General features: G+C 44.6%; 1 protein-coding gene across 1 annotated transcript in view; it reads right to left on the reverse strand.

Annotated features, from left to right (window-relative positions):
• The window catches only part of LOC119941270, a 147,656-nt gene that overhangs the window by 40,596 nt on the left and 84,769 nt on the right, over window positions 1–22,291 (reverse strand). The window contains exon 3 of the mRNA XM_038761651.1: window positions 20,747–20,822. Within this exon, the coding sequence (XP_038617579.1) occupies window positions 20,747–20,822 (76 nt within the window). The remainder of the gene's footprint in view (window positions 1–20,746; window positions 20,823–22,291) is intronic.

Below are 22,291 nucleotides of genomic sequence, written 5' to 3' on the forward strand. Positions count from 1 at the left end.
AAATCAGAATATTTTCTTCAATTACTTGAGACTGTTCTTTTCTAAAGTGAAAAATCGTAGAATCAAAATAATAGGCACACTACTTTGTGAGATGAAGCAGACTGGCTACTGTTATCAAAAGCAATCCACTGAATAAAGTTTCTTCAGTAAAACAATGGTTACTTTGGGTCGTACCTCTATTGCGATCCTAAATCTCTTGCGCGAACAGGTTGATTAACAAGGTGATTTAGTTGTTTTATACGTGTTTTGAAATCATTTTCGTGCCGTACATTGAGGGGTTAAGGTCACGTCGCCTCAGTCACTTAACTTCTCCGTGCCTCAGTTCCCTCAGCTGTAAAATAGGGACTGTGAGCCCCCCGTGGGACAACCTGATCACCTTGTAACCTCTCCAGCGCTTAGAACCATAGTAAGTGCTTAATAAATGCCATTATTATTATTACTATTGAATGCTTACTGTGGGCAGAGCACTGTGCTAAATGCTTAGGGAAGTTCAATACAGTAGAATTGGTAGGCATGATCCCTAGCCCGAGGAGCTTACTGTCTATTCTCCTCATTTTGTCTCTTTTTCTAAGCCTTAAATGACTTCTTTTTGACAGTAAAAAAAAAGTAAATCACGATAGGCTTCTTGCCCTCTCTGTCGGATTCCCTCTTTGCCTGCGGTAAAGTTGGTGAAGGAGGTTTCACTGATGTATTGATCTTCCCCTTTCCATTCCGACTGCCCAACAGCACTTACACGGCGCAATTGGCCTTGGATCAGAGCTGTCAGAATAGTCAACATTGTTACGTCTGTGGTAAGAAGGTGAAAAAAAGGAGAAAAAAGCCCAAACTTTAAGCCCAATAATCCAAGAAGCAACCTTTCTGTAAGCCCAATGTGGCTAGGACTTTATGCCCCACACTGGCCTTTTTATCCTACAAGCACTCTTAGATGAACCGGAGAAGCAGCGTGGCTCCGTGGAAAGCGCCCGGGCTTGGAAGTCGGAGGCCGTGGGTTCTAATCCCGGCTCCACCGCTTATCAGCTGTGTGACTTTGGGCAAGTCACTTCACTTCTTAGTGCCTCAGTTACCTCGTCTGTAAAAGGGGGATGTGAGCCCCAAGTGGGGCAACCTGATTATATCTACCCCAGCACTTAGAACAGTGCCTGGCACATAGTAAGCGCTTAACAAATCATTATTACCATTGGTGGTGTCATCTTTGAATATGATATCAATCGATCGATTGTATTTATTGAGCGTTCACTGTGTGCAGAGCACTGTACTAAGCGCTTGGGCGAGTACAATATAACAGCATGGCCTACTGGAAAGAGCACGAGCCTGGGTGTCAGAAGACCTGGGTTCTAATCCTGGCTCCGCCACATGCCTGCTGGGTGGTCTTGGGCAAGTCACTTATCTTCTCCGGGCCTCAGTTACCTTATCTGTAAAATGGTGATTAAGAGTGGTGATTAAGGGACTGTCCAACTTGATTAACGTGCCTACTCCAGCGCTTACAACAGTGCTTGACTCCAAGTAAGCACTTAACAAGTACCATTATTATTATTATTATTATTATTAATAATATAACAGAGTTGCTGCATATCCCCTGCCCACATTGAGGCTTCATTCATTCATTCATTCAATCATATTTATTGAGTGCTTACTGGATGCAGAGCACTGTACTAAGCGCTTGGGAAGTACAAGTTGGCAACATATAGAGACGGTCCCTACCCAACAGTGGGCTCATAGTCTAGAAGGGGGAGACAGAGAACAAAACCAAACATATTAACAAAATAAAATAAATAGAATAAATATGTACAAATAAAATAAATAAATAAGCTTCGGATCTAGGTAATAACTGTGGTATTTCTTAAGCATTTACTGGGATGGAGGGAGGATGTATGCTTGGCAAATAGTAAGTACTTAATAAGTACTTAACAAACACCATTTATTATTATTATTCTTTGGGTGAGGGCCTGGCAGTGAGATGAAATTGAAGTATAGCGAGTAGGTTGGTGTTAGAGAGGTGGAGTGTGTGGATTGGGTTGTAGTAGGAGAACGGCGAGGTAATCGAACTTAACATCTTCAAAACAGAATTCCTCAGATTCCCCCACAAACCCTGTTTTGCATCACCGTAAGAATAATAATTGTGGTATCTGTTAAGCGCTTACTATGTGCCAGGTACTGTACTAAGCACTGGGGTAAATACAAGGTAATCGGGTTGGGTAATATGTTTTGTTTTGTTGTAATATGTTTGGTTTTGTTGTCTGTCTCCCCCTTCTAGACTGTGAGCCCGCTGCTGGGTAGGGACCGTCTCTATATCTTGACAACTTGTACTTCCCAAGCGCTTAGTGCAGTGCTCTGCACACAGTAAGCGCTCAATAAATACGATTGAATGAATGAATGAATGAATGAATGACACAGTCCTTTTCTCACTTGGGGCTCACAGTCTTAGTCCCCGTTTTACAGATGAGGTAACTGAAACACAGAGAAATGAAATGACTTGCCCAAAGTCACACAGCAGACTCCCAGGTTCATGCTCTATCCACTAGGCCACACTGCTTCTCTAGGCAACGCCACCAACTGATAACCTTGGCCTCATTCCCAACAGTGCTTCCTGAGCAAGCCTTTATTTTTCCTTTTCCTTTTTTCCTCATATAAATAAAACCAAAAAAAATAAACAAATAAAACCATATGCCTTCCCCTGCTGCAGAGGGAGCCTGATAAAATCTTCTTTCTCAGGGTCCTGTTAGGTTTCCCACCTATCTTGAGTCTGTTAGAAGATAAATAAATGAAGAAAAGTTCAAGGAGAACATCCTTCATTGATCAAAACAAATATTGATTGCTGTTTCTCCATTTCTCCCACAATGCTACCAGCTTTAAGACACCTAAAGGTGCTTCTTTTTTCTTTTCTTGATCTTCAGATGTATTGAGTGACTACAGAAATAACGAGGCTATCCTAACGGAGATTCCTGGATACTCTGATCTACTTCATGGTCAACTATTTGGCATCTATTTTATAATGATAATAATAATAATGGCATTTATTAAGCACTTACTATGTGCAAAGCACTGTTCTAAGCGCTGGGGAGGTTACAAGGTGATCAGGTTGTCCCACAGAGGGCTCACAGTCTTAATCCCCATTTTACAGATGAGGCAACTGAGGCACAGAGAAGTTATGTGACTTGCCCAAAGTCACACAGCTAAGTGGTGGAGCCGGGATTTGAACCCATGACCTCTGACTCCAAAGCCCATGCTCTTTCCATTGAGCCACGCTGCTTCTTTTATATGCTGGATCAGCAACTCACAAAATCCAGGGCTGCTATATATATATATATATATATATATATATATATATATATATATATATATATACTGACCCTAATCCACAGCTCTGCACCCTCAAATTTTGCCCCCGCTCCATTCACATCAATGGGAGAGATATTATTATTATTATCTTTTCCTTTAACATAATGCAATTATGCTACAAATATTATAATACAATAGCATGGGAAGCAGCGTGGCGCAGTGGAAAGCATGGTCCTGGGAATCAGAAAGTCATGGGCTCTAATCCCGGCTCCGCCACTTGTCTGCTGTGTGATCTTGGGCAAGTCACTTAACTTCTCTGGGCCTCAATCACCTCTGTCCGTCAAAATGGTTTCTCCTTCCTTATTGACACTCATGCCCACTGTCCTTTCCAGCTGCTCCAGATGCTTAACTCCCTCCTCAAGCTGCTTTTCACTCATTCTTTCAATCATATTTATTGAGCACTTATTGTGTACAGAGCCCTGTTCCAAGCAACTGGGAGAGTACAATGAAGCAATAAACGGACACATTCTCTGCCCAGAACAAGCTTACGGTCTAGAGTGGGGGAGACGCACGATAATGTAAATAAATAAATTACAGGTATACAGGTAGTCTACACCCGCTGTCTCAAGTTCCTCTCCTCCAGTTCTCTCCTTGATGCCCTCCAATCTGGCTTCCGTCCCCATCGCTCCACAGAAACGGCCCAGTCAAAGGTCATAAATGATGTCCTTTTTGCCAAATTCAATGGCCTCGACTCCCTCCTAATCCTCCTTAACTTCTCAGCTGCCTTTGACACTGAGGACCAGCCCCTTCTCCTGGAATCATTATCTTAAATGTCTTCTCCTGGTTCTCCTCCTATCTCTCTGGCCGCTCATTCTCAGTTTCTTTTGCGCGCTCCTCCTCTGCCTCCCACCCTCTAACTGTTGGGGTCCCTCAAGGATCAGTTCTGGGTCCCCTTCTATTCTCCATCGACACCCACTCCCTTATGGCTTCAACTACTACCTGGCATAGTGGAAAGAGCACAAGTCTGCTGTGTGACCTTGGGCAAGTCGCTTAACCTCTCTGTGCCTCAGTTACCACCTCTGTAAAATGGGGATGAAGACGGTGAGGCCCTTTTGGTATGTCCAACCTGATTAGTTTGTATCTGCACCGGGGCTTAGCGCAGTGCCCGGCACAGAGTAGGTGCTTAATAAATACCGTAAAAAAGGAAAAGCGTTCCGTCGGCAGAGTTTTGACGGAAGGGAAAATCTGACCAAGATAATTGTATTACATGATTTTCAGATAATCTTTCTGTTCACAGGGCTTTTAGTGGTGGCCAAGTGAAAGTAAAGTTAATGATAAAAGATGTTAGTAATGTTTTCGGGAGGTCATGACCTCTCCTGGCTGCTCTGTTCTTGGTTTGCGGTTCCACTCCAAAGTCTGTAATGACATTTAAAATAATAGACTTCTGATTCTGGGCCTCTGGGCTTGCATCACAAACCATACGCCTTCAGCAATAAGAATTTATGAGATACGAATGAGAACGTGCATCATTTGAAGGAATTGGTTGTATGTCTTTGGAGGTCTTTTGGCCTCCATCCCTAAATGCTTTCCTTTACATTGCTCCATTAGTTGGTCATTTTTCCTTTTTCTCCAATCATCTGTCTTTCATCTTCGTCATGATCATTTCATCATCATCATCATCGGTAGTATTAATTGAGCACCTACAGGAATGCCAAACTTTGTACTAACTATTTGAGAGAGTCTAACTGAAGCAAGATTTGTGGTCACTTCCCTTCTGGAGGTAACAGGCTAATGGTATGGAGGCAAAAAATTACGTATAAATAGAGGGAGCAACAGAAGGAACAAGACAGCAAGAACTAGTACAAGTTAACCAAGATGAGTTAGCTGAATCAATAATGAATTAAGTGCTATTATAAAATATATAAGAGCTAAGGGTGATATGTTCATATGATCGGGGTGGTGTGAATTAATTGGTACATCATTCTTGTCAGAATAGAAAGAAGTGTTTTCTTATGCAACCTACAAAAGCCTTCTAAGTCCAGGACCTTGAAGGAGAGAAGTCTTCTCCTCATTAGGTTAAGTCAGGTGACTTGTAAAAGAAGATTTGAGAACCATTGGTCTATTCTGGATTCCCACTTCTCTCCAGTGAAAGACAGGAGAAATCAATCAATGGCATTTATTGAGGGTTTACTGTGTACAGAGCATTGTACTGCAATACAACACAGTTGGCAGACACGTTCCCTGTCTACAAGGAGCTTACAGTCTAGAGTTGTATAGAACCAAGGGCAAATTTTCTGTGCACAAAGTGTGGCATATCGGTTACACCGGATTTGTCGCCACCCCCACTGTCAGTAGAATCACTGAAAATGAATAAGGAAGACAGCTATTTATTTCCAACTGACAACCCATTCCTTAGTAAAAGACCGTGAGCCCATTGTTGGGTAGGGACTGCTTCTGTTGCCGAACTGTATTTTCCACAGTAAGCAGCTCAATAAATGCGATTGAATGAATGGATGAATTAAAAAGCGGCATGTCAAATTTGTGTGATGTGCTTGCCACCTGCAATAGCTGTCACTATTTTCACACCTGCCCCTTGCCTTCTCACTTTTCCAAATTCTGTATTTGTGTGTGTGCTTGAGTGGGTGTGTATATGTACCTTGTGTATGCATGTGGGAGTGGTGTGCTTATATCCAAAAAATTCCAAGTCACCTACAGTCAACTTCATACCACGTTCTGCTTACCGAAAAGATCTACACCTCGAGAAAATCTGCCAATCCATCAGTCATATTTATTGAACTCTTCCTCTGTGCAGAGCACTGTAATAAGGGTTTGGGAGAGTATAATACAACTGAATTGGTAGACATGTTCCCTCTCCACAGAGAGCTTTCAGTCTATAAGGGGAGGCAGATATTACTATAAATGAATTGCAGATATATGCGTAACTTCTGTGGGGCTGACAGGGGCATGAATAAAGAGTGCAAATCCAAGTACAATGGGGACACAGAAAGGATGGGGAGAAAAGGAAAGGAGGCCTTAGTTATGGAAGGCCTCTTGGAGGAGGTTTGCTTTTAATAAGGCTTTGAAGGTGGGGAGAGTGATTGTCTGTCAGATATGAAGGGGAAGGGAGATCCAGGCCAGAGGTAGGATGGGGGTAAGAGTGTTGGCGGGGAGACAGACAAGATTGAGGTTACATTGAGTAGGGTGGCATTAGAAGAGTGAAGTGTGGGGGCTGGCTTGTAGTTATCAGAGCGATAACTAGGACAGGGCAAGGTGATTGAGCTTAAAAGCTGATGGTAAGGAGTTTCTGCGTGGTGCGGAGGAGAGTGGGCAGCCGCAGGAGGTTCTTGAAGAGTGGGGAATCGTGGACTGAATGGCTTTGGGGAGAACTTACCTGCGCATCAGAGAGAAGTTGCAACTGGAAGGGGGAGAGTCGGAAGGCAGAGAGGTCATCAAGGAGGCTGAGGCAGTAGCCAAGACGGGGTAGAATAAGCGCTTAGAACAGTGCTTTTAGACTGTGAGCCCACTGCTGGGTAGGGACTGTCTCTATATGTTGCCAACTTGTACTTCCCAAGCGCTTAGTACAGTGCTCTGCACACAGTAAGCGCTCAATAAATACGATTGATGATGATGCTTTGCACAGAGTAAGCGCTTAACAAATGCCGTCATCATTATTATTATTATAAGTGCTAGTCCTCTGGGGGCTGGGGTGAGAGAAGGCGAAGAGGAAGGGAATAAGTTGAGGTCACGAGCCACGAGGAAGATGGAAAATGAGAAAGAAAAAAGGGCTCAAAACCTAACGGTCCCTAAATTTCCAACCTGATTATCTCGTATCTACAAATCCAGCTCTTAGTACAGTAAGCGCTTAACAAATGCCATAAAGAAAATTATAATAAATCTGCCTCTCCATGCTTTTAAGAACTCCACGTGCTCAGTTGAGAAGCAGCGTTGCTCAGTGGAAAGAGTGTGGGCTTGGGAGTCAGAGGTCATGAGTTCGAATCCTGGCTCAGCCACTTGTCAGCTTTGTGACCTTGGGCAAGCCACTTAACTTCTCTGTGCCTCAGTTCCCTCATCTGTAAAATGGGGATTAAGACTGTGAGCCCCACATGGGACAACCTGATCACCTTGTATCCCCCCCCGAACTGAACGTACACTACGATTGATGGTAATGATGATGAGAAGAAGCGAGGGAGAATAGGTATTGAAGCCCCATTTTGCAGATGGGGGAACTGAGGCACAGACAAGTTAAGTGACTTGCTCAAGGTCGCACAGCATGCAAGTGCAGAGCTGAAATTAGAACCCAAGTTCTCTAACTCCCAAGCCCATGCGCTTTCCACTTGGCAACACTGCTTCTCACTCTACGTGCCTCTGAGGGACACAGAGAGAATGAATTAAATGATATTTTTAATAGTGATTTCAATCTGTAGTATTTATTAAGAGTCTGCTGTGCGAAGAGGCCTGTACTAAGCACTTGGGAGAGAGCAATAATAGGCATGATCTCTGCCCTTAAGAAGCTTACAATCACCAAAAATATTCTTGTGCCAAGGAAGTGCAGTACAATTTCTTCCTAATTACTAGCATTGCCTAGATTTATACGTGGATGAGTGTGGCTCAGTGGAAAGAGCACAGGCTTGGGAGTCAGAGGGTTCGAATTCCGCCTCCGCCAATTGTCAGCTGTGTGACTTTGGGCAAGTCACTTAACTTCTCTGTGCCTCAGTTACCTCATCTGTAAAATAGGGATGAAGACTGTGAGCCCCACGTGGGACAACCTGATCACCTTATATCCTCCCCAGCGCTTAGTACAGTGCTTGGCACATAGTAAGCGCATAACAAATGCCATCATTATTATTAAAAATAAAGACAGGAATAATGTACGTCCAACACAAATTATATTACACGGAATCAATCATTTAATCCATCAATCAACGGTTTTTATTGAGCACTTTCTGTGAGCTGAGCACTGAACTAAGCGCTTGGGAAAGTATAATAAAAAGAGCAGGTATAGATGACCCCCGCCACAAGGATCTTTTATTAGAGGGAGAGGCAGGTATTAAAATAAATTACAGATGGATATGGACGTAAATCTGGAGCTGGGAGAGAGGCAAATATCAAAGTGTTTAAGGGAAATGCAGAGGCGACACAGAAAGGAGGGATGTCAGGGAAGTGGAAACTTAGAGAAGGCCTCTTAGAGGAGATTTCAGTAGGACTTGGTATATATGTATATATGTTTGTACATATTTATTACTCTATTTATTTTACTTGTATGTATCTATTCTATTTATTTTATTTTGTTAATATGTTTGGTTTTGTTCTCTGTCTCCCCCTTCTAGACTGAGAGCCCACTGTTGGGTAGGGTCCATCTCTCTATGTTGCCAACCTGTACTTCCCAAGCGCTTAGTACAATGCTCTGCACACAGTAAGCGCTCAATAAATACGATTGATTGATTGATTGATGGGGAGAGAGGTGTTCAGTAGCATTCCCCTGTTTTTTCACTGACCTCCATTGTGAAGCACATGAAAACATCCTACTTACTGGAGTCTCCCAAGGGAAAAAAAATGGTCTCGGCATTTGTCCTTCACAAAAAACATTACATTTGGAGAGGGAAGTTCCCTCGGATTCCACGATCCAGCATATTTATTATTTTAAATCCAACATTCTGGGTCTGAGAATTCTTTTAAAATAATAGGCATTATTTTCTGAGTCCCACAAATCACAATCCTCTGTGCTTGTGCTGCTGACTCTGCACCAGCAGTTAAAACCAGGCCGCTATTTCCCAGGGCTCTCGACATCAAGCAGTGCTGTTAATGTTATAGAGGCCAGACAGTTTTTGCTTAGGGCAGGATGCTGCTGCATGACTGTCTGTCTCCAAGATGGTGTAAGAAGTGGGAAACAGACCCTAAATAGGATGTGGGAAAATTGCAGTGATGCTTTCATTCATTCCTTCACAGGAAGAGAGGGTAGGTGATTGCTAAACCGGAGGGTGAATGCCCTCTCAGGAAATCAAGACACGGGAATGACCCTCAGAAAGTCCAAACTCAATCCATGGTAATTTACTGAGCATTCAGTGCAGAGCACTGCACTAAGCGCTTGGGAGAATGCAGGGAACAATTGGTAAGATTCCAAACTCCTGGAAGCTTCCAGTTTCCAGCTTCAGGGGCTTCTTTGCTGCTGGAATAAAAATTGTGAAGAAATCCGAGCCTTTGCAGAAAGAACACCAAACAGGATTTATAGTCCGCAGCCCCTTTAGGAACCAATATGTCAAAGAAATTGGAATCTAGACTGTTAGCTCCTTGTGGGCAGAGAAGCAGGTCTGCCAACTCCGTTTTTATCGTACTCTCCCAAATACAGTACTCTGCTCCCCGAAAATGTGACGGATTGATTGGAATCTCTGTACGTGTTGAAACTGCAAATCCTTTTGTAAATCAGAAGACCTTTACTACGGGAGATTGTTTTAATGGCGGAGAGACCTGTGGGAAACGGAAGATGCCTAATTACCTTTTGAACTGTTGATGACAGTGGTGACGGCAATCAATCAATGATTTTTACGGAGCACTGACTGTGGGCAGAGCCTTTTACTCATCTGGTCTCTACCTTAAAGGTGGTAGAATCCAGGTGGCAAATTTCTGAAGTTTGCTGTTCCTTTTGCACTTACATCCCAGGGTTTGGGGACAAGCTTGGCACGAGAGCCAGAGAAAATGGGTACTGAGACCCAGGTTGGCCTGATTTCGGGCCGGACCGTTAGTGGCTCCTGGGCCTCCTGGCGCATTGTTTCCCCATTAATGAGAGGTTGGTTTTTCAAGCGAGGGCGGTGCGGTAGCGGCCACAATCACTGTGGCTCCTCAGCTGTTTTGTCACGTGAACCGGCTTTGTGGTTTCAGTCTCACTGTCCGCCAGCTTATAAGGGCGAGTAAAATAGCATATGGCAGAGGGATTTACAGTAAAGAGAGTTGTCGGCCAAGAAATACTGCATAATGAGAGCGATGAAAACTTGGTGGCCTGGGAGTCGGAAGGACCTGGGTTCTGATCTTGGCTCTGCCACGGGTCTGCTGTGTGGCCCTGGCCAAGTCACTTACCTTTTAGTAGACTGTGAGCCCGCTGTTGGGTAGGGACTGTCTCTCTATGTTGCCAACTTGGACTTCCCAAGCGCTTAGTACAGTGCTCTGCACACAGTAAGCGCTCAATAAAGACGATTGATTGATTACCTTCTCTGACCCTCAGTTACCTTATCTGAAAAATGGGGATTAAGAGTGTAAACGGGGGACAGGGACTGTGTCCAAACTGATTACTTTGTATCTTAGAACACTGCTTAACAAGTACTATTATTATTATTATCCTCCTCCTCATTATTATTAATAATAAAGCAAGACAACTGGAAGCTGTATGGCAACCCTGGACAAAGACTCCTCATATCTGTATTCATCCCACAAACTCCATATTTTCAAAGCAGGCTGCATATGCATATCAGAGGTCAGGGGTTCAAATCCCAGCTCTGCCAATTGTCAGCTGTGTGACTTTGGGCAAGTCACTTCACTTCTCTGGGCCTCAGTTCCCTCATCTGTAAAATGGGGATTAAGACTGTGAGCCCCACGTGGGACAACCTCATCACCTTGTAACTCCCCAGCGCTTAGAACAGTGCTTTGCACATAGTAAGCGCTTAATAAATGCCATTATTATTATTATTACTCTTTGGGGAACTGCTAATAGGTTGACATTTCTTCCACTTTTCCCTGCACATTTTCAAAATGGCTCTTTGCTTAGTGCTATTTTCTGTCTGGCCCTACTGTGTACAGCATTAAGCACTGAGAAAATACGACGTATTAGGGTTGGTAAAGCAATCCCTGCCCATAAGAAGCTGACAGTCTATAGGGGGAGAGGGACATTAAAATAAATTACGGTTAGTGTGTGAGGATATGGATATAAGTACTGAGGGGCTAGAGTGAGTATCAAAGTGCTCAAAGAGTACACAGCCAAGTATATAGGTGATCTTGGAGCTGTTGTGATTTTAGGAGGGCTTTGAAGATGGAGAAACAGGTCGCTTGTTGCATATATATGTATATATGTTTGTACATATTTTTTACTCTATTTATTTATTTATTTTATTTGTACATATCTATTCTATTTATTTTATTTTGTTAGTGTGTTTGGTTTTGTTCTCTGTCTCCCCCTTTTAGACTGTGAGCCTACTGTTGGGTAGGGACTGTCTCTATATGTTGCCAATTTGTACTTCCCAAGCACTTAGTACAGTGCTCTGCACATAGTAAGCGCTCAATAAATACGATTGATGATGATGATGATGATATTAAGGGGGGAATGAGTTCCAGACCAGAGGGAGGATGTGGGCAAGGGATTATAGGTGGAATAGGCGAGATCGTCTCTATGGAATTTCTCTGACTGTAACGAACCAATGATTCTTGAAGCCTTTTAATAATAATAAATCATAATAATGGTATTTGTTAAGTCCTTACTATGTGCCAAGCACTGTTCTAAGTGCTGGGGCAGCTACAAAGTAATCAGGTTGTCTCACGTGGGGCTCACGGTCTTCATCCCCATTTTACAGATGAGGGAACTGAGGCGCAGAGAAGTTTAGTGACTTGCCCGAAGTCACTCAGCTGTACCCTCCTAAGTGCTTAGAACAGTGCTCTGCACATAGTAAGCTCTCAATAACGCACCATTGATTAACTAATTGATTGATTAATGAACTGGCGGCAGCTTTCAGTTCTCCATTGCCAGTGAAAATCTTTGGCCCCGTGTAAAGATATCGGGTACAAACTGGTTCGTGATCCTCTTCAAGGTCACGGTGAGTCTGTATTAAAGTTCTGACTCAGGAAAACAATTAAAATTATTCACATGGTCCCTTGCTAGAATATTTCCACAGCACAATCAGCCAACTCCAGTCATTCCTGATGTTTATCTCAAGGGATGTGGATAATATGCACAGTTTCGTGAATTGAATGAGTTTCCAGAAGGGCGGGACGTACATACGCATTTCCAGATGCCTTGCTGTATTCTCTGGAATGGGTATGTAAAATATGGAAGATAAGAATCGACTCCTTATATTGTGTGGCTCAGTGGAAAGAACATGGGCTTTGGAGTCGGAGGTCATGGGTTCGAATCCCAGCTCTGCCAACTGTCAGCTGTGTGACTTTGGGCAAGTCACTTAACTTCTCTGTGCCTCAGTTACCTCATCTGTAAAATGGGGATTAAGACTGTGAGCCCCCCGTGGGACAACCTGATCACCTTGTAGCCTCCCCAGCGCTTAGAACAGTGCTTTGCATGTAGTAAGCGCTTAACAAATGCCATCATTATTATTATTACAGTGCTCTGCATACAATAAACATTAAATACTATTGATTGAGTGATTGATTGATTGACTTATTACCCAACTTAAGTTTATTCTGTGTATGATGCTTGATGTACCAGATAAGGTTCACTCATTTCTGAAAATATGAGCCATACTATCAATCAATCAATCATATTTATTGAGCGCCTACTGTGTGCAGAGCGCTGTACTAAGCACTTGGAAAGTACAAGTTGGCAACATATAAAGACAGTCCCTACCCAACAGTGGGAAAAGCCTTAGGATTAAGCTTACAATATTATTTTTGTTGAAAAAGCATGAGGTTAAATTCTTCCAGCATTTGGGAACAGCTATTCTGTAGGGAACGACCGAAAATTAAACCAACTCATCTACTTGACATACTAAGAAATGGTTTGCCCCAATGAACGGGAATCCTCAAATTGAATGCTCTGATTCTTTGGGACTTGAATTTTATATCGACTTTAAACTCCACTGAAACTGTGATTTCCAATCATTTCTCCTAATACAAGCTAAAATTTGTCTGCAGTCTCACACAGAACATTTCCAGCCAAAGTGTGGCTTTACAGACTTCGTCACTGTAATAGGACAAGACATGAGACATTTTATATCTAGCTGCAGTGCCCTGTTTGGTTTCTTTAGCATGTGTTGGAAATTACGAGGGAACATTCATATAGGTTATATTTGGTTTCTCACACAAACCTATTGCTATTTCCTGGCTTTCTTCCAAGCGCTCCTCCAAGTTATCAATCTCGCCAAGACAGAGTGTGTTGTCTGACCACTTCCCCTTTGCAATTAAGGCCCCAAACCACTTGCTTACGCACAGACTGAGACCATCAACCCTAACCAGAAAGAAAGGCCAGAAACTCCCAGTTCTTCCCAATTTCAAAACAGGAATTGTGTATTTCACGTTTGTGGTCCAGGCTATGACCGTCAGGGATTGGGAAAACCCATCGACACCCTTTTCCCTCTGCCCCCCTCGCCCCCCCATCACCCCCAACACGTAGTCCGATGTCGATGTCCATGTAGGAGCCAGTGTCGGTGTGGCATATTTTTACATCCCATCATCATCAATCGTATTTATTGAGTGCTTACTATGTGCAGAGCACTGTACTAAGCGCTTGAATCCCATATTTCTGAAGGGATTTTTCACTCTGCCATGCTACTGGAGCCAACACGGGGTTGCTCTCCCCTGTGGCAGTTTTTAAATGTACAGAAAATTCTGCTCTTTCTGAACACAGATTTTTTTTTGCATACATAGAGATAATGTGGGGACTGTGTTCTGGATGAACGCCACTTTAAGGAAAATTTTCAATCAATTAAGCATCAATCAATCGTATTTATTGAGTGCTTACTGTGTGCGAAGTACTGTACTAAGCGCTTGGGAGAGTACAATATAACAATATAACAGAGTTGTTAGACATGTTCCCTGCCCGCAATGAGTTTATAGAAGGGGAGACAGACATCATTTTGTACGGCTACGTACAAAATGGCTGTGGAGCTGAAGGAAGGGTGAATAGAGGGAGAAAATCCAAGTGCAAGAGAAATGCAGAAGGGAATGAGAAAAGAGGAATATTTGCCACACCAACACCACTATCATGTCCAAAGCCACTTCTTCCGACAATGCATTGCATTTATCCATAGGTACATACACACCTTCTGGGAAGGATGTTGCATAATTCCCTACATGTTCTTCCCAAAATAAGGAGTGGAAACATGTTAAAGAACTGACTGCATTTATATCTGAAGCTGATGTAACTGAATTAACCAAGCAAATGACGGGTTGAAAAGACCAATATTAAACTGATAACATGTTCCAGTTTGTAAAGAAAGTCACTTTTCAAATGTATCAATCAATCAGTTGCATTTATTGAGCATTTACTGTGTGCAGAGAACCATACTAAGCGCTTGGGAGAGTTGAATATAACAGAGTTGAAAGACACATTCCCTGCCCACAATAAGCTCATTCATTCATTCATTCAATCGTATTTATTGAGTGCTTACTGTGTGCAGAGCACTGTACTAAGCACTTGGGAAGTACAAGTTGGCAACATATAGAGACGGTCCCTACCCAACAACGGGCTCACAGTCTAGAAGGGGGAGACGGACAACAAAACAAAACATATTAACAAAATAAAATAAATAGAATAGTAAAGTCTAGAGGGGGAGACAGACATCATATAAGAAAATAAATTACAGATATGTACATAACTGCCGTAGGGCTGAGGGAGGGGTGAACTTCTAGACTGTGAGCCCATTGTTGGGTAGGGACCGTCTCTATATGTTGCCAACTTGTACTTCCCAAGTGCTTAGTACAGCGCTCTGCACACAATAAGCGCTCAGTAAATAACGACTGAATGAACTGAATGAATGAGAAAATCAGGGTGACACAGATGGGTGGGAGAAAAGAGGAAGTGAAGAGTTAGGGAAAGCCTCTTGGAGGGGATGTGTCTTCAATAAGGTTTTGAAGGTGAGGAGAGTAAAAAAGCAGAATAGGGGCAGGAGGTTGGTGGAAAGATAGATGAGTTGGAAGTACAGTGAGTTGGTCGGCCTTAGGGGAGTGATGTTTGCCGGCTGGGTTGTAGTAGGGTGAGATAGGAGCAGCGTGACTCAGTGGAAAGAGCATGGGCTTTGGAGTCAGAGGTCATGGGTTCAAATCCTGGCTCCGCCAACTGTCAGATGTGTGACTTTGGGCAAGTCACTTAACTTCTCTGGGCCTCAGTTACCTCATGTGTAAAATGGGGATTAAGACTGTGAGCCCCCCCGTGGTACAACCTGATCACCTTGTAACCTCCCCAGCGCTTGGAACAGTGATTTGCACATAGTAAGCGCTTAGTAAATGCCATCGTTATTATTATTATCATCATTATAGGAGGAGGCAAGGTGATATAGGGGTTTAAAGCCGATGGTAAGGAGTTTCTGTTTGATGTAGAGGTAGAAAGGCACCCACTGGAGGTTCTAGAGGAGTGGGGAAACATGGCCTGAATATTTCTGTAGAAAAATGATCCAGGCAGCAGAGTGAAATATGCATCGAGTGGGGAGAGACAGGAGTCAGAGAGGTCAGCAAGGAGTCTGAAGCAATAATCAGGGCAGAAAAGGATAAACGCTTGGATTAACATGGTAGCAGTTTGGATGGAGAGGATAGGGCAGATTTTAGCAATCTTGTGAAGGTGGGACTGACAGGATTTAGTGATGGATTGAATATGAGGGTTGAATGAGCGAGAGGAGTCAAGAATAACACCAAGGTTATGGGCTTGTGAGACAGGAAGGATGGTGATGCTGGCTTCAGTGATGGGAAAAGTGGGGAAGACAGGGTTTGGTGGGAAGATAACGGGACATTCAAGTAGTGAATGTCTTGAAGGCCGGAGGAAATGTGAGACTGCAGAGAGGGAGAAAGAGGAGGGCTAGAGATGTCGATTTGGGAATCATTCGCTTGAAGCCACGGGTGTGAATCAGTTCTCCAAGGGAGTGGATATAGACGGAGAACAGAAAGCGACAGAGAACTGAGCTCTGAGGTACTCCCTCAGTTAGAGGACGGGAGCCAGAGGAGAAGCCTGTGAAAGAGGCTGAGAATGAGCAACCAGAGAGACAGGAGGAGAACCAGGCGAGGACAGTGTCAGGGAAGCCGAGACTGGATAATATTTCCAGAAAGGGGCGGTTGACAATGTCAAAGGCAGCTGAGTCATCGAGGAATTTTAGGACGGAGTTGAGGGACATTGGATTTGGCAAAAAGGAGATCATCTTGACCTCTGAAGGGGCGGTCTCTGTGGAGTGAATGTATGGACGTGCTTGACACTTGCAGTGGCTATCACTAAATTCCAATCCTCTTGGGATTTCAGTTTTCGCTATGCCTTCATTAAAGAAGAGCAATACTACTATGCCTGCACACAATCAATTAATCAGTTGTATTTACTGAGCATTTACTGTGGGCAGAAGTAATTGGGAGAGTCCAATATACTGGAATTGAATTTACAAGTCTAGACAATGTTTGTTGTCTCTACAGTCGTTGCCTATCCAAAGTCCACTGCTGTACTGAGACTATTTAATTAATATATATGCATTTATATCATAGTTTTTGACACATTTTGTTAAGAGCTTACTATGTGCTGAGCGCTGGGTGAAGTGGCAGAGCTGGGTTGAGAACCCAAGGGCTCCCAATCCTGTGCTTTTCCTACGGGACACACTGTTCTTTCCGTGTCCATAAAGCCCGCCAAAAACATTTCAATGCCGGGAAATCTGGGTGGCTGCGACATTGGGGTTACCAAGTGGAATCAGGCATTCCTGTGGAAAACCCTGCTCCCTGAGGTCACGGAGTGGTTCCGGCTGCCAGGGCAGTAAAGGATGCCTGCCTTCCCTGGGAGGAGGGAGTCCTGCCCACCCCGGTCAACCAGAGCAGCCCCAATTCCAGCCATGGCGTTCCCTCCACACCCCAGTTTGGGGGGAACAACTCGCCTGTTGAAGCAGCCACGTCTGGGACAAGTGAGGCATGGCTGCCTCCTCTTCCTTCTTCCTTCCTCTTCCTCCTCTTTCTCCTCCTCCTTCTTTTCCTCTCTGCCCCCCAACTGGGGTTCCCCAGGCTGTCAGGCTCCCCCACTCTGGTTGTGTGCCGTCTTTTGGCTCCCTGTTGCCCATTTTTCAAATGATACAACTGAGGCCACGCAGAAAGGAGGCACAAGAAGATCCTTTACCCTTTATCTTCCCTTCCTTCTTTCCTCCATTCTCTCTTATTCTTATTCTTTTTCCTTCTTGCCCTTTCCTTTGTTCTTTCTCCCTCCTCTTCTCCTCTTTTCCCTCCCTTCCCCCTCTTTTCTTCTTCCCCTCTCCTCCTCGCCCTCCTCCCTCTTCTCCAGGCTGCTCCTTTAGCACCTGTTCCTTCTGTCCCTGGGTCAGTTGACCTGGGGGTGAGGTACCAGGAGGCTGCCACTTGAGAGCCGAATTCATGGGAAAAGAGGATTAATGGAATCATACAATAGTTCAACTCCTTTGTCCTCTCTCCCACGTGGTTCCCACACCCTTCCTAGAGTGGGAAGAGAAAAGGCCGGGTGGGAGGCAGGGGGGTGGCAGGAGAAGGATGAAGGAGGGGGATGTCTCCCTGGGAACACACTGGCTCATACTCTGCCCAAGCGAGTAGGGTAGAAGACGGGACTGCAGCCATGATTCCCAGAGTTTCTCCGGCAGTGACGCCCATGGGCCGGGAGGAAGTGGCCACTCCAGGTTTTAGAACAATGGAATTTTAATGTCTGTCTCCCTCTCTAGACTATAAACTCCACATTTCCGGCGATTTGTTCTACGAATTCTTGTACTGTACTCTCCCAAGCGTATACACACAGTAAGCACTCAATCGGTACCATCGACTGCTTGACTGTGACTGTTGGAATAGAGATGGCCCAGCCAGAATGGTGAGGAGCCCAAGAACTATTCTTCTGCTTTCGTTGCTGTTGTTGTAGTTGTTGGTTTTGGTGGTGGTTGTTAGTGTTCTTGCTGAATGTGTCCCATCATTTCTTTCCCTGAGGGGATTTATCATCAGTTCCCTCCCTTTTAGACCAGAATCTGGATCTGAACAATTATCTTTGTACTTGGCCCAATGTTCTGTGCCCAGTAAATAATAATAATAATAATAATAATAACATTTGTTAAGCACTTACTATGTGCCAAGCACTGTTCTAAATGCTGGGGTAGATACGAGGTAATCAGGTTGTCCCACGTGGGGCTCAAAGTCTTAATCCCCATTTTCCAGATGAGAGAACTGAGGCCCAGAGAAGAGAAGTGACTTGCCCAAAGTCACACAGCTGACAAGTGGCGGAGCTGGGGTTAGGACCCACGACCTCTGATTCCTTTCCACTAAGCCACGCTGCTTCTCGTGGCTCAACCGATGTAGTGATTATTATTATCATTATTATTAATTATTATAAATGATGATCATAATAACTGTGTTGTTATGAGTTTACTACATGCAAACACTGGTGTAGATACAATTTAAGCAATCGGACATAGTCCCTGCTGGCACATGGGACTCAGAGACTGAGAGAGAAGGGAGAGCCGGTATTTTATCTCTATTTTACAGAAAAGGAAACTGAGGCAAAATTAAATGAGTTACCCAAGATCGCACAGCAGGGAAGTGGCAGAGTCGGGATTAGAATCCAGGTCCTCGGACTTCAAGGTTCCTGCTCCATCTACTAGGCAACCCTGTACACTCCGAGGTATTTTGGGGGATTTGCTATCTGTTTTCCCCTCATGACCCCGTGGCAGCGTGGGTTAGAACAGAATTTTATCGATCAGTAGCTGGGCCAGCTGATAGTCAACTGCCAGAAGGTTTGACTCCATCACTCCGGCGCTTAGAACAGTGCCCAGCGCTTAGAACACTGCCCCAGTGCTTAGAACAGTGCTTTTCACATAGTAAGCGCTTAATAAATGCCATTATTATTATTATTATTATTATCACTCTGCATGATATTGATTATTTCTTGCCCAGATTTCCCTAGGAGTTACCAGAGTCTGGTTTTGCTGAGAGTTTTTAGGTCTTCTGTGAGGTCTTAAGAATTCATCAATCAGTCAGTCAGTGGTATTTATTGAGCACTTGGGAAAGTACAAGACAACAGAGTTGGTAGAGCCATTTCCTGCCCACAAGAAGCTCACAGTATAGAGGGGATTTAAAGTCATTGCCTTTAAAGCAACCAGATCTCTCTACCTCTACCTTTTTGCGCTCCTTTCTCCCTATACTCTAGTTTTTCTTCTCTCTCTCTCTCTCTCTCTCTCTCCATTCCTCTCAAGCCAACCTACAGATTGTTCTCATCACCCCTGCTGCTGACCTCTTCTCAGACTGGAATCTCCTCCACCTTTAAAAATGGAAACTCTCCATATTCAAAGTCCAGCTGAGATCACATCTCCTACGGGACGGCTTCCCCAACTAACTTATCTACCCGTTTGTATTCCCCCTTGTAGGTCTACAGAGGTCTAATGTCGTCCAGCCTCCTCTACGGCCGTGAGATCTGGATGCGGCGACACTCGGGCCCACGACCGGCTCCTCGAGCAGTTCCGCCAGCATCACATTCGGGCCAGGCTCAATAGCCAACGGCCGAACAAGATCACGAAAAGTGAAGTTCTGGAATGGTTCTGAGCATCGAAGCTATCTATACTCATCTTAACACAACCACACTAGGTAGGATATGAGAAGAGAATGAGCAGTCCACCCAAAAGGTACAGAGAGATGAAACTGGGAAACCAAAAATACAATAATAATGATAATTACGGTATTAAGCACTTGCTAGGTGCAAGGGACTGTACTAAGCGCTGGGGTGAATACAAGCAAATTAGGTCGGACACAGTCCCTGTCCCACGTGGGGCTCACGGTCTCAATCTCCATTTTGCAGATGAGGGAACTGAGGCACAGAGAAGCGAAGGGACTTGTCCAAGGTCACACAGCAGACAAATGGCGGGGCCAGGATTAGAATGCAAGGAAGTCAGAAGAAGCGCTTTCATTGTATGGTAAAACAAACGCTCAGACAATGCTGCGCCACAGCTGACAACGGGGAGTCAATTTCTGAGATGACTGTAAACTTGACGTGGGCAGGGAACACGTCTACCAATGCTGTTGTACTGTACTCTCCCAAGTGCTTAGCACAGCGCTCTGCACGCAGTAAGCCCTCAATTAATACCAGTGACGATAATGACGGCACACTGCCATCTGTCAAGAAGGAAGTAACTCTCTCTGAGCGAAATCTTCACATGGAAAGGGAGACGAGGAAGTCGACGAGAAAACAGCACCAAGGGCTGAAATCACTAAGCACAACAACACAGAAAGGGACAATCTGTTTGTGGGCCACTGTGGCTGGGATTGTGGATCCTCACTGGCCATTTTGGCCACAAATGTATCTGTGGGTAGAACTTCACCATCCATAGTGTCTTCTTCAAATACAGAGGACAATCCCTCTCTCTCCCTCCTCCCCCAACAACTGCCACCTCAGCACTTCTACGGCACCTAAGCGCTTATTCTCTCAACTTCCCAGAGCCCTTAATAACAGGGCATATATTTGTCATGTAATATCAAGTACATAGCTGCTTTTCCTTTGTCCTCTGAGCTGTAATATGTGGCAGTGTCTGTCTTCCCTGGTAGACTGTAAGCCCCCCTGCAGGCAGGGATAATGTCTACTTACCCTATTGTACGCTCCCATGTACTCTATACGGTGTTCTTCACGCAGTAGGTATTGACTGATTGTCTGAGCAGGAAATCTGTGGAGTTGAACGAGAGGAAGTGACGGGTCAGTGCTTAAGTAGGGTGTCCCTCCTCGTTTAAACGAGCCAGTGGACAAAGTGTCGGAAACGTTCATTACCCTCGTCTTTCCATGTCTGAGAGGTCTCCTAACCTCTAACCTGCGTCGGCGTGTCGACGCGACTTAAAATCGTTTCGTTACTTGCCTGTAGCAGTCACCATCACTATTTAAGATTTCCTCAATCATCACGTTCCCCCTATTTCAGGGTCAGGAAAGCTGAAACTGAGACCACCTCACTAGCTCTGTCAAATCACCCAGCAAATTGTGTAGCTGAGCTGGAATGGGAATTCACGGCTCCTAACTCAAGTCCAAGATTCATTCAGAGCGACTAGACCGATCCATCACCGGTAGACCAAACCGATCTCTTCCCCAAACCATTTTCCAATCACTGCCAGCTTCCCTTCCCCACCACCCTCGGAGCTGTAGGATAATAGCGGGTTCAAGCGGTTCACGAACCAGCTCACCGCAGTTATCTTGAACACGAACTTGGTGATTAGTCAATAGCTTAGGAAAACAGGGCTGGTTAGCTGGTCTCTGTGTTATTTACCACTGTCTCAGGGCAAGGACACAGGACGTTTAGGAAATACTTGTGTGCTTTTTTTGGTCCTTTCAATCCCATCCCCTCCCTCCACTCCCCGACACTTCATTCATTTATGCGGCAGAGTCAGTTCCACCGCAGATTTGCAATGGTTTTGCTAGCACCACTCCCGATGCCAGCTCCCAGGAGGTCAGTCCAGTCTAGCCTAGTCTAGGCCATGCCCTGCAGCATTCTGGCCTCAATTCCGCCGCTCTCGGAAGTTCCTCTCTGCCAGCCCAACAAAAGCACTACAGCCACAGATTAAGCACAGCCTCTCTTTTTTTCAGTCTGGTTGTTTTTTTTTTATGTCCACAGGGCTCCATTTTTGCAATAGCAAGTAGCGCTTGCACAAGTAAACACAACCAGGACACCCCATAATGAGCGGGTGCAGTCGATCTGAGTAGCTTCCCCAGTTTCAGACTTTTGGACTTATAATAAAGGCTTTGTCCCATTTAGCTCAGAACACAAATTTAACCGACCTTAAGTGTCCAAGTCATTTACAGAAACACAGACACACACACACAAACACACACTTGACCTAAGTAAAGACCTCAGTGCCCAATGCACGGCTGTCCCTCTCCTGAAGGAGACTCGGCCCCACCGGAAGAATTAAGGAAGGTTTAATTCTATCCACATCTGGGGTGGATGCCCCGATTTACTACTTTGCAACTCCAAAGACTGCTTAACGTCTGAGTGGGCTGGGGGTGGGAGGTGAGGACGTATAAGCAGTCTGTTCTAATTTCTAATTTGTGGAAACAGCAGGCCTAGGGGAAAGAACATGGGCCTGGAAGTAAGAAGACCTGGGTTCTAATCCTGCCTCCACCGCTTTCTTTTAATGGTATTTGCTAAGC

Source organism: Tachyglossus aculeatus, chromosome 20, assembly GCF_015852505.1.
Source record: "Tachyglossus aculeatus isolate mTacAcu1 chromosome 20, mTacAcu1.pri, whole genome shotgun sequence".
NCBI classification, from domain to species: Eukaryota; Metazoa; Chordata; class Mammalia; order Monotremata; family Tachyglossidae; genus Tachyglossus; species Tachyglossus aculeatus.